The sequence below is a fragment of the Stegodyphus dumicola genome, chromosome 3 (genome assembly GCF_044657685.1).
Source record: "Stegodyphus dumicola isolate Sdum_Otavi_A_Nest chromosome 3, ASM4465768v1".
Taxonomy (NCBI): domain Eukaryota; kingdom Metazoa; phylum Arthropoda; class Arachnida; order Araneae; family Eresidae; genus Stegodyphus; species Stegodyphus dumicola.
The window spans coordinates 111,754,884-111,767,035 of NC_140770.1; the positions used below are offsets into that span (position 1 = coordinate 111,754,884).

The 12,152-nt window shown below is 36.5% G+C and overlaps 1 protein-coding gene across 1 annotated transcript in view; it reads right to left on the bottom strand.

Moving 5' to 3' along the window:
- Positions 1–12,152, bottom strand: part of LOC118187737 (serine/threonine-protein kinase NLK-like) — a 63,927-nt gene that overhangs the window by 12,521 nt on the left and 39,254 nt on the right. Inside the window, exons 9-10 of the mRNA XM_035358014.2 lie at positions 10,381–10,477; positions 10,187–10,273 (exon numbers count right to left, since the gene is read on the bottom strand). Of these exons, the coding sequence (XP_035213905.1) occupies positions 10,231–10,273; positions 10,381–10,477 (140 nt within the window). The 3' untranslated portion in view covers positions 10,187–10,230. The remainder of the gene's footprint in view (positions 1–10,186; positions 10,274–10,380; positions 10,478–12,152) is intronic.

A 12,152-nucleotide genomic window follows, 5' to 3' on the forward strand; every position in this document is an offset into this window, starting at 1 on the left:
GATAGATTAGGTCATATCTCAGTTTCCATAATCACTCAACCTACAGCATACTTTTGTGGGAGAGAAGGATATTTGAAAAACCTCATCTATGAAATTCTCCTTTAATATAATGAAAAACCTTTATTATCAGGATTTTAAATGCTACTATCAGCTGTGAACATGTGCCACCTATATTGAAGAAAGTTTGCCAATCTCTAAATCACAAAGCACACATTATCAGTGGTAGTTACTCTTTTGAGCAGTTAATGTAATATTCAAAATTAAGATTGTTTCTCCATTTTCTATATCATTCTTTTGTTTGTATTTGTTCTTCACAATTTTACCAACAAGTTCCAACCAATACCTTCACATTTTATCTTTGACCATGCATTCCACAATAAAATATTGTTTTGGTGTTTATATCACCTCTTAAAATTTGCCCTATATTTTGAAACACCTTGAATATATTAAAACATTTATTACGAACACAAGAGGAATTACACTTTTTTAAAGTTTTTAATAAATTTCTAATTCAACAAATAAAATAATAATTTTTTCCCTCTACAAAAAATTGCTGCAAACAAAGTCATGTTTTAGCTGTTGCTTAGTTTGCAATATTCACGTGTATTTACTTTGCATATGAGATTATTTAAAGCAGGAAACTAAAAGTTTAAAAAATTAAAGTCGCAGAAACAATTCAAAATTCAGAGAAACTATTTGTGTAATATTTAGTATTTCAAAACAAACACTTAGTTTTATAGTTATTTTATATAAAATAAGAAAAAATCACATGCTAATATTACCAGACAGCTTGCACTTAATATTGTTGCGTGCGTACGGGTTCGTTACGAAAAGAATGCACAAGTCCGATGAAAAATGAACAAAATTTATTATTATCACAACAAAAATGCTTAAATTTTCTCAAATTATCATGCAGTATTACAATATCTCACAGTAGTTATCTTTTAACTACTCAAATGTACAATAGAACGTAATTCAAAACAGCTAAAGAACGGTAATCCGCGAATTCGCTATAATCAACAACAGCAGTTTTCTAAACAACAACAAACTAAGCAACTACTACGAACTGAGATGTTTTCCTCCTTTTATAAGATTTTAAAATCACGCGCTAGAATTTTCCAGTACTTTCTCGAAATCAAAAAGAGATATTTATTTATTTAATGCACGCGCTCTTGTATTTTCAATTTTCCGGCTTAGCTTTCTTTTAATATTCGTCACGCGCTGCACTGAGCGAGAAATAAAACCATTTAATTTATAATTGAACTAACATTAGCTTTTTAAATAGCAAATTCGTAACACTGCCCCCTTCCCAAGGACTGCACGTCCCGGGCAGTACAATCCCTGGACAGGAAGCTAAACTTACAACTGTGGCATAAATGCATTAATAAGCATTACATTACAATATTAAACAACATGAACAATAAATGCAATAAATAAAACAAATCAAATGCTATCAAATACAAATCAAACACTAAATGCAAATCAAATACTAAATACAAATCAAATCAAATACACATTTAAAAACAAAATGGACCATGGTCTTATACTATTTACAATTATTTACATTATGTACTATGGCCATAGTAACGAGCTAACCTGTCGTAATGAACGACTTTAGGTTTAGAGTTCGAAGACTTACGGATCCGAACCACGACGTCGTTCAGCCTGTTTAGGACTGTGTACGGACCATCCCAAGGTGACTGTAATTTTGGACAAAGTCCTTTCCGTCGAGTCGGATTCCACAACCACACCTTATCTCCTTCGTGGAACTGATGTTCAGTAGCTCTTGTGTCGTAGCGGGTCTTCATCTTCTCCGTCGCCAAGTTGACTCGCTCTCGTGCAAAGTTGTGCATCGCTTTAAACCGGGCCTGGAGATCTTGATTATATTCCTCAGGCGATGAAGGAGCATCCGGAGGGCGACCAAACAAGAGATCACAAGGCAGACGAAGATCACGACCGAAGAGCATCTGTGATGGAGAATAGCCGGTAGTCTCGTGGACAGCACTGCGGTAAGCCAGTAAAAAGAGTGGTAATTTCTTATCCCAGTCCTGTTGGTTTCTGGAAACCACTAATGAGAGGTTATTAAGGATGGTTCGATTGAACCTCTCTACCATGCCGTCCGACTGGGGATGCAATGGCGTCGTTTGAGTTTTGTCAATGCCAAGTAGCCAAGAGTTTTGTCAATGCCAATGCCAAGTAGCCATAGTTCTTTGTTTACTGCCGAGGCAAAATTCCTTCCCTGGTTGGAATGTAACTGAAGAGGCACTCTGAACCTGAGTGCTGTATCATTACCTCAGCTACTGTGACTGCCTCTTGATCAGAAATAGGATAAGCTTCAGGCCACTTGGTGAAGTAATCAATGACAACGAGTATGTATTTGTTGCCATCAGCAGTTCGTGGCAGAGGTCCCAGGATGTCAAAGGCGATACGTTCAAAAGGCGCACCTACGTTGTAACGTTGCAGTCTGCCTCGGCTGCGTTTCCTCGGTCCTTTCCGACCTGCACAGGCATCGCAAGATCGGCACCACTTTTGCACGTCATTCTTTGCATTATTCCAGTAAAAGCGCTCACGAACTCTCTGTAAGGTCTTCATAATTCCAAAGTGACCTCCTGTAGGGCTGTTATGTAGTTCTTTGAGGACATCAGGAATCCGGGATCTTGGAAGTATCAGTTGCCATCGGAACGTCTTCCCATCATCCGACTCGAATTTCCGGTATAAGACGCCGTTTCGAATGTGAAGTGAATCCCAGAGTGCCCAGTATTGTTTTGTTGTAGGACTACAGATAGAAATGTCCTGCCATGTAGGTTTTCTGTTTGATGACTCTATTAAATCAAGTATGGGTTTAATGTCGCGGTCTTCCAGCTGGTCTTTCCTGACTTCATCATCACTCCACGGGTCTCGATCAGCCGATGTTGATGTTGTAATTTGTCTTGCGACCGGAGTCAGCAGCTCGTATTTCGCTTCCACCCTGGAACAATATCGGCAGCTTTCTTGGCAAGGTCTTCTAGACAGGGCGTTTCCGTGTGATGATCCCTTACGATGACGGATAGTGATGTCATATTCTTGGAGTCTCTGTATCCACCTGGCTATTTGACCCTCAGGATTTTTGAAATTTAAAAGCCAGGCCAATGAGGCATGGTCCGTGCGGAGGAGGAATTTTCTCCCGTATAGATAATGATGGAAATGTTCTACAGCTTTGACAACGAGCAACTCTTTCCTTGTGACACAGTAATTCCTCTCCGGTTTAGACAGGCACTTGCTCCAGTAAGCTACTACACGTTCTTGGCTGTCTACTTCTTGGGACAAAACAGCACCGACACTTTCATTGCTCGCATCGGTGTTGAGAATAAATGGTCGGTCGAGCTGAGGATACGTCAGGATTGGAGCAGATGTTAAAGCCTCCTTTAAGTTGTTAAATGCATCGTCGCATTCCTTTGTCCACAAGAATCTTTGCTTGCTCTCTGTCAGCTTGTGAAGTGGTCTAGCGATGGAAGAAAAGTTCTTCACGAATCTCCTATAGTAGGTGCAAAGCCCTAGGAAGCTTCTCAGCTGATGGACATTTTCGGGACGCGTCCAGGATTTAACCGCTGATACCTTTTCAGGATCCGTGCGCACACCTTCTGCAGAGATGACATGTCCCAAGTAAGTCACTTCCTTTCGAAACAATTTGCATTTAGCGGGAGTCAGCTTCAGATTGGCCTCTTTCAGTTTCTGAAGCACCTTTCTAAGATTTTCTAGATGCTCTTCAAAACTCTTTCCGATGATGATGATGTCGTCCAGGTATATCAGGCAGGCTTCGTAGGAAAGGCTTTTCAAAACAGTCTCCATGAGGCGTTCGAATGTTGCCGGCGCATTACACAGTCCAAATGGCATCACCTTGAACTGCCAAAGCCCTTGTCCCGTAGTAAATGCAGTCTTTTCTCGGTCGTCAGGATGTATTTCTACCTGCCAATACCCACTCTTTAAATCAAGTGTTGAGAACCACTTGCTTCCAGAAAGAGTGTCTAGAATATCGTCAATTCTAGGAAGAGGGTAACTGTCTCTCTTCATAACCTCATTCAACCGGCGATAGTCAACGCAAAATCTTGTTGAGCCATCTTTCTTTCTGACTGGGATGATGGGAGACGCCCACGGACTTACTGAAGGCTCGATGACATCGCCTTCTTCCATATCTTTTTACAGTGTTCGCACCTCTTCCTGTTTAGCCAACGGTAGACGTCTTGGATGTTGCTTGATCGCGGGATGATCGCCGGTATCTATTCTATGTTGTGTCAAACTAGTTCGACCCACGTCAGAAGACGAGCGGAAAAAAACAACTTGAAGATCTTTAATGACGCAATTGGCAGCATTCTTCTCTTCATCGCTTAATTGCGCATTCTGAAGTTAACTCTGATGTAATGCTTCCTGAAGACACGGATTCTTGGATGTTACTCTTTCTTTCAACACTGGTTACTGGAGTACATGTAGCAACCACTTCACCTTTCTTAATAACTCTCGCCTTCCCAGTTACATTGGCGACTCTCACCGGGATAACCGTTCTGGATAGGTCGACGAGTGTTGACGCTACTAGTACTCCTTTTGGGCTATTACAGTTATTGGGATATTCTATGATGCCGTAGCGGAAATTTCTATTTTCGGCTATGGATCCAGGAAGTAAAAATTCAGTTCTTGCTGGTATTGTGATATCGTCTTGAGCTATAATTTTGTGGATAGATTTCACTGCATCATTAGTTCCGAATAGGGCTATGTCCTCAGATGCAGAATGCAATTCGTTATTTTTAAAGTCCAGGAAAAATTGTATTTCCTTAGAAAGTCCAATCCGAGTATGCAAGAATCAGTGATCTCTGCTACATATGCCGTGTGATGGTAAGCGACACTTTCAAACATGATGTTAACGTTTACTTTTCCGTCGATGTTGATCTTCTCACTGGACACAGTCTGGAGGGTAACACAGGGCGGCGTCCACATAAGTTTGCTTCCCAGTTGTTGAGCCAAATCTTTTCGGATGATAGTAACGTTGGCTCCTGTATCTATCGTCATATTACAGGGAATTCCATTAATATGTCCTATTATGAAAAGTCCATTACTGCCGCCTCTCACTGCAGAAATATGAAGCGCTTTAAACTGGGGCTTTTCTTTATCTGGCAACCTCCACCCCGCGAGATGGCCACTAATTAGTTTCTCTGCTGCTTGCTAGAAGCGGTCTTAACATCTGTGCCCTGGGGTGTTCTGCAGTTCCGCCATATGTGTCCTTCAGCTCCACAGTTCCAACATTTTAAGGTCGGTTTCTTTTCACTGATATTTCTTCTTAAGTCATTGAGTTGTCTGGTTATATCGTCTAGACGAACAGTAAACTTGATCCCTTGGTTCCTGGACATGAGCAGCTCTGATTGGGTGGCGGTCTCTACGAGTGGCTTGCTGGGCTGCCTCAAATTTCATGGCGTACACTAAAGCGCTTTTCAGATCTTTAACATCCGCCATTCGCAGTGCTTTCTGTATTTCATGGTCCCGGATGCCATCGATGAAATATTGCAGGGACAGTATTTCCCTTGTTTCTGTCGGACACTCCGAAAAGGCGTGATGTGACAGCCTTTCAACATCCGTGGTGAGCTCCTGAAGTGTTTCGGTGAGCTTCTGTTGACGGGATTTTAATTGGAGCCTGCTGTAGTCTTTTAAACATTTCTCGCCGAAGCGCAGCTCCAAAGCGACGGATAGAGCTTCGAAATCTAGCCTTAGATTTTCGGGAATCGTCTGCAGGATATCCGCTGCGTCTGCTCTCAGAGAAGCGGCGAGATGACAGGCCTTAGCTTGGGAATCCCATCCATTCGCATCCGCAAGGATAGAAAACTGGGTCTTATACACTTGCCAGGATGTCTTCCCATCATATGTGGATAGCTTCAGAGATGGATGAGCAGGCCGGTAAGAATTTAAAATCATCACTCCCGCTCCCTGCCGACGATACGAATTTCTTTAAAGTATCCATTTCTTTGGCAACTGCAGAAACTCTCTCATCAATTTGTTGTTCGATTTGTTGTTTAATGGAACAAACTCTTTCTTCTATTTCTTCTTTGACTGAATCAACTTTGTAACCTATTTGTTGTTCCACGGCCGAAACTCTGTCTTCTATTTGCGCTTTCACAGAGGAAACGTTTTCTTCAATTTGTCCAACTTTAATTTCAACCGCGTCTATTCTGCCTTCCATAGCCTCAAATTTATTTTCTATTGCGTAGGTAATTTCTCTTTTCATTTCGTCCTGACCTGCTTTCATCTCGTCTTTAAGAAATTTAATTTCTTCCTTAACGGATATTTGACCAGCATCCATTTTTTCTTGTACAGCTTTTGTATCTTCCTTAACGGAGTTGACGGCTCCTTCCATCTTTTCTTGGAAAGCAGCAAATGCAGTCATCATTTGCCTGAATTGTTCTTCCATCGCTCTTGTTATTGGCATTCAATATCCCACTCCTGACACCAGAAATTGTTGCGTGCGTATGGGTTCGTTACGAAAAGAATGCACAAGTCCGATGAAAAATGAACAAAATTTATTATTATCACAACAAAAATGCTTAAATTTTCTCAAATTATCATGCAGTATTACAATATCTCACAGTAGTTATCTTTTAACTACTCAAATGTACAATAGAACGTAATTCAAAACAGCTAAAGAACGGTAATCCGCGAATTCGCTATAATCAACAACAAGTTTTCTAAACAACAACAAACTAAGCAACTACTACGAACTGAGATATTTTCCTCCTTTGATAAGATTTTAAAATCACGCGCTAGAATTTTCCAGTACTTTCTCGAAATCAAAAAGAGATATTTATTTATTTAATGCACGCGCTCTTGTATTTTCAATTTTCCGGCTTAGCTTTCTTTTAATATTCGTCACGCGCTGCACTGCGCGAGAAATAAAACCATTTAATTTATAATTGAACTAACATTAGCTTTTTAAATAGCAAATTTGTAAAAATATTTTTCTTTCAGGAAAATTAGTATTAATACTATATTTCTTAGAAATGTAATGCAGCAAATGTAAGTTTATAAACAGCTAATTTATATTATCTCACAGAAGGCCTAAATATAAAATTATATACAACATATGTGCAATTGTCACCTCTTATAATTAAAACCTACACAAAGTGAGAGAGATTTATAAAAATTCAGGAATTTTAAAATTTTATGTTTTTCCAGCACATCAAAACTGCCAAAATTATAAAATACAAATATTTTCATTACTACATTAAGTCCTTGATATAACAAAAAGAGTGCTCTAAAGAGCATACTGTAATCAAAACTATGCTCACTGTTGACTGAATTAACAATCATCTACTAATACTTTAGCAGTCCAACTATGGCAAGGAAAACTATTGAAACACTATATTGGCTTGTGTTCAATCAGGTGCTCACCAACTTGATTTGACCCCACAGATTTTAGATGATAATCCGCAGAAATTCTATAGCCAAATTACTACATTAAGTCCTTGATACGTTACTACATTAAGTCCTTGATAAAACAAAAACAGCGCTCTAAAGAGCATACTGTAATCAAAACTATGCTCACTGTTGACTGAATTAACAATCATCTACTAATACTTTAGCAGTCCAATTATGGCAAGGAAAACTATTGAAACACTATATTGGCTTGTGTTCAATCAGGTGCTCACCAACTTGATTTGACCCCACAGATTTTAGATGATAATCCGCAGAAATTCTATAGCCAAATTACAGTTCATTCTCTTCCCACTAACATCATTAATTAGTCTGGTTATCCTTCTGGGGGGTATACCATTAAGATCAGTAAAATTATAGGATAAATTTATATGGTACATCTCAGAGGAATATTTTTTTTTTCCAATGGCAGATTGTGAGCAATTACAAATGTAACCCAGTCCATTAATCTATATAAGGCCGGATATGGTGGTCTCTTTATTATGGAGGCACCTAATAGGTGGACCACTATCGCCTTTCCTATGAAGGGACGAACAGTTACAACCATGCCTTTTCCGGGATTTGAACCCAGGCCCTTCAGCACCGCAATCAACTTCCCTGACCACCATACCGACTGGGCAACTCTCAGAGGAATATTTCTCCAGCCCATAAACCCTTCTCAGTAAACATGACATAAACCCTTCTTAGTGGCAACACACTGTTATCATGGAATATCTTAGAGATATTTAGATAGAAATGTTACATCATGAGGTCCAAATATCATTATACTGTTTGTGTCACATAGCAGATCGTAAATAATTAGTAGTACACTGCATAAAAAAAGGGGGGACAGTTCTGTATCTCCCACTCTACTGGGCTGATTGATGAAGTTTTTCATGTCTTGAAAGCAGGACTTGGGATAAGATTAGATTTATATATAGCATTGTTCTAATATAGGTATTTTGACACAAAATCAGACTTCTTCTGAAATGACATGACAATATTTTTTCATATTTCAATTCTATAACTCAAAATTATATCAAACTGTCAGGTTTTGTAAAAATCGCAAGAGCAGTTTTTTAAAAAAATTGGCTCTCAAAATTTTAGCTCCTCCATGTTAACTGAATTTGGTATATATTTATTAATATATCTTTTTTCATTATATTTATTTGATTCTTCCTTTCACATTTCGAAATTATGTTCATTCCAAATAAAATTCACTCATTTTTTGAAAAATAACCTAAAAAATTTTTACCATTGTCTAAAGATTTATACTGGGAAAAACAGGTACACTGCGCAAATTAAAAAGGGGGGCAGTTCTACATCTCCCATTCTACTCGGCAGATTGATGTAATTCAAATTGAGTTTTTCATGTCTTGAAAGTGTGACTTAAAGTATATATTAGATATATATATATATAGTGCTGTTTTAAAGGTACTTTGACAAAAAATTGAACATTTTTTAAAATTACATGCTGATTTTTTTTTCACAGATTTTGATTTTACGATTCAAATTAGGCCTTAATATTGAATTTCGTAAAATTTGGTGTGAAATTCAAAAATTTATGTTGGTGCATTTATTTTCAGTTTGCACCAAGAATACAGATATTTTCTCGGCTTTGCTTAGCTGTGTGGAGTCGATTTAGCATTAGTTAGGCTAAGAAACCAGTCATTAGATTATCTTAATTTGCTATGAATTGTTACATTCTTATTTTGTTATGTAACCACAAGTGGTGATGATTTGTGAGCACAAAGTGCATGCACCTGTTTTAATCCAGATTTAAATAAAAAGGTTATTTAAACCTTTCAACTGCAGTATTTATTCTTAAAGACACAGCAAGAATTTGCTACTTAGTCTTCGACACAGGGTTTAAGAGTGTATGCTCGCAAAGAATATACGAAGACTCTATTACACCATGTTATTTGCAATTCACTTACAACATACTATTTTAAATGCTTATAGGAGGATAGCTTCCTCTCATTCATTAGGCTTAGTTATTTCCTATTGGCAGACTGCAAATTTTCATATTCACTATCTGTAAACATTCACCACAACTCATCAAGTAACCCAGAGACAATTTCTCCATTTCTGAAAATTTCGGAAAAATACAAGCTTCTGCTAATACCAGTTCATTGTTATTTTAGGACTTTTAACACTTACCAACCAAATAACCTCTCTTCTGCTTTCCAATGGATTGGGAAATTGCTTTCCAATGGATTCCTAACAATTGCAATGTTTCAAAAATGAGCTGATTTCTCAGCCAAAGATGGCTTCAGAATAATACAGCCTTTTTCTTTGTTTTTTTTACTAAGATTGCTCTTAAATAACAAGCCTACACACAAATTTGTTAATTTTATGGATTACTCAGAAAGTTTCTAGAGTGTTTTGCTATTTACTCCATTTAAATGCACCTCTCGTTTCACTGGTATTTTTGGATTCTCTGTTGCACATGACTTTATCCAACATCCTTGATGCTTAATATTTGTGATTGCTACCATGATAATTTTTACTCTAAAGCCTATATTTCTTGGGCTGTAAGAGGACACATGATTGATACAGCTGATGCTTAGATGTTGCTGAAGGATAAGCTTCAGCATGTACAATATATGACATTTTCTTCACACAGAAATAGCCATAATGTTTTAAATCATCCTATCACAATAGAATGCATAAAACCACACTATAATGTATCACTTTGAGTTTTAAATTTTGAAGTCTAACAATCAAACTAAACTGTTAAAAAATAATAATAACTTACCTAAACACCAACTCTTAGAAGATCAAACAAGATACGAACTATAGTTATTTATACAAAGAAATAATATGACTGTTTTGTGGAAACTCTCTGTAAAGAAAAAACCGTTACTAAGTTTTAATCAGTTTCAACATGTATTAGAGCAAATTAAAATTTAATAATATACAGTGAATTAAAAAAAAAAAGACATGACTCACCTTGTAAAACTTTTAAAAGCAGCTGAGTGAGGATTGATACAAAGTGGCATACGATACAGGCCTTTGTAGCGCTCATATATAAAATGATATAAGCGATCTGAAAAATGCAAACATTTTAGAAAAACACATATAAAAAATTTCAAGCTCACAGATTAACATGAAAGGAGCATTAATAAAATTAGTTAATATTCAAAATTGTTCAATAATGGTTATGATTAATTTTTCTTCCACAAATCCTAAAAAAAGGTTGAGAACTTTTTATATAATATTCCGAAAATAATAATTCTTAAATTTTTTATGATATCAATAAGTCCAATTTTGCATAAAAAATTATAATGCAGTATGCGATCTATATCAAGTGTCATTATACAGTGAAATTTAAAAAAATTTGTTAAACTAGTATGATCTAATATTCTATTTCTACTAAATAAAAAAGACAGCACTAAAAATCAAAAAAGTCATCTTTCAAATGCTTAGTTAAATTTTTTATTACTTCCTATATTTATCACAGTCTGATAAAAGTATCAATTTATATATTAGCATACTTGCCAACCTATGACACTCAAAAATCAGGAGTTTTTTTTAAGAAATCAGGAGATTTTTCACAATGTTAAAAAGACTTTTTAAATGATAAAAATATAGTTTTTAATAATGAATTAACTTTAAATGGTAACTAATTAACTAATTCTTGAATGCAAGCAACACAAAAATACCTTACACATAACAAACATTTTTTTACTTGCATTGTTTAAGAAAAAAAAAAAAAAAGACACTTTAATCAGTTTTCGTACAAATGTTATAAACAGTGGCAGATTTTGCTTTCTTTAAGAAAGAAACTTCATAGTTTTGTTGATAGCAATTGCCACGTAGGCCTGCTTTTGCTAATAAAAGTTTTCCTAATGTGTCATCACTAATATTAGATCTAAATTTAGTCCTCGTTTTCGCAACAACACTGAAAATCCTCTCACACTCTGCATTACTATGGGGAACTGTTAAGATGGCCAACATAATTCTAGATAGTTCACTATATTTTACAATCCCATCAGCACATTTCAGTTTTCCAATTAAACTCCACTGGGTGTCAATCCTAGCTGATTTTATAACTTTATCCAAGTTTTCTAATTGTAAACTGCTGTTATGCAGCTGTTGGAACTGTTTCAAGTTTTTCTTCCTTTTAGAAGGCCTTTCAAGATAATAATAAATATCAACAATGTGTTCATCCACTTTATAAGTTTTAATAATTAGCTGTGCTATATTAAAGCCTGTTGAATGTCCTTCTAAAGTGGGGACAGAAAGTAAACTTCACTCCATTTCTGAAAACTCTGGATTAAAAAAAAAAGAAACAACAATTGGATACAGTTTTGAATCGGTATTATTGCTTCCATCCTTAAAGAGGCAGAACAGAGCTGTTTTAACACAATCAATAACTAAAGATTTATTTTTCAAACCCATTTCTTTAACAATTTACCTGTTTTGGTCCTTACACTTGAGTATTTCTTAGTGATTTGACTATCGGGAAACATTTTTCTAAATAAAGCTGCAGCGTGATCCGATGCATTCAGTGGCAGGTTGTGGTCCAGTAAACGTTTTGGTCCTTTGTTTCCGAAGAAAAATTAAATTTTTCGTTTTTTTTCAAAACAACTCATGTTGTCCTTGTGTTTTTGTGTACGCACATGTTTGAGAACATCCGCCCTTCCACCATCGAAATCGAAAAATCGCAAATTTATTACATTTCCTTGAGGAAATTATGAAAGGAATGTCAACTGTGTACG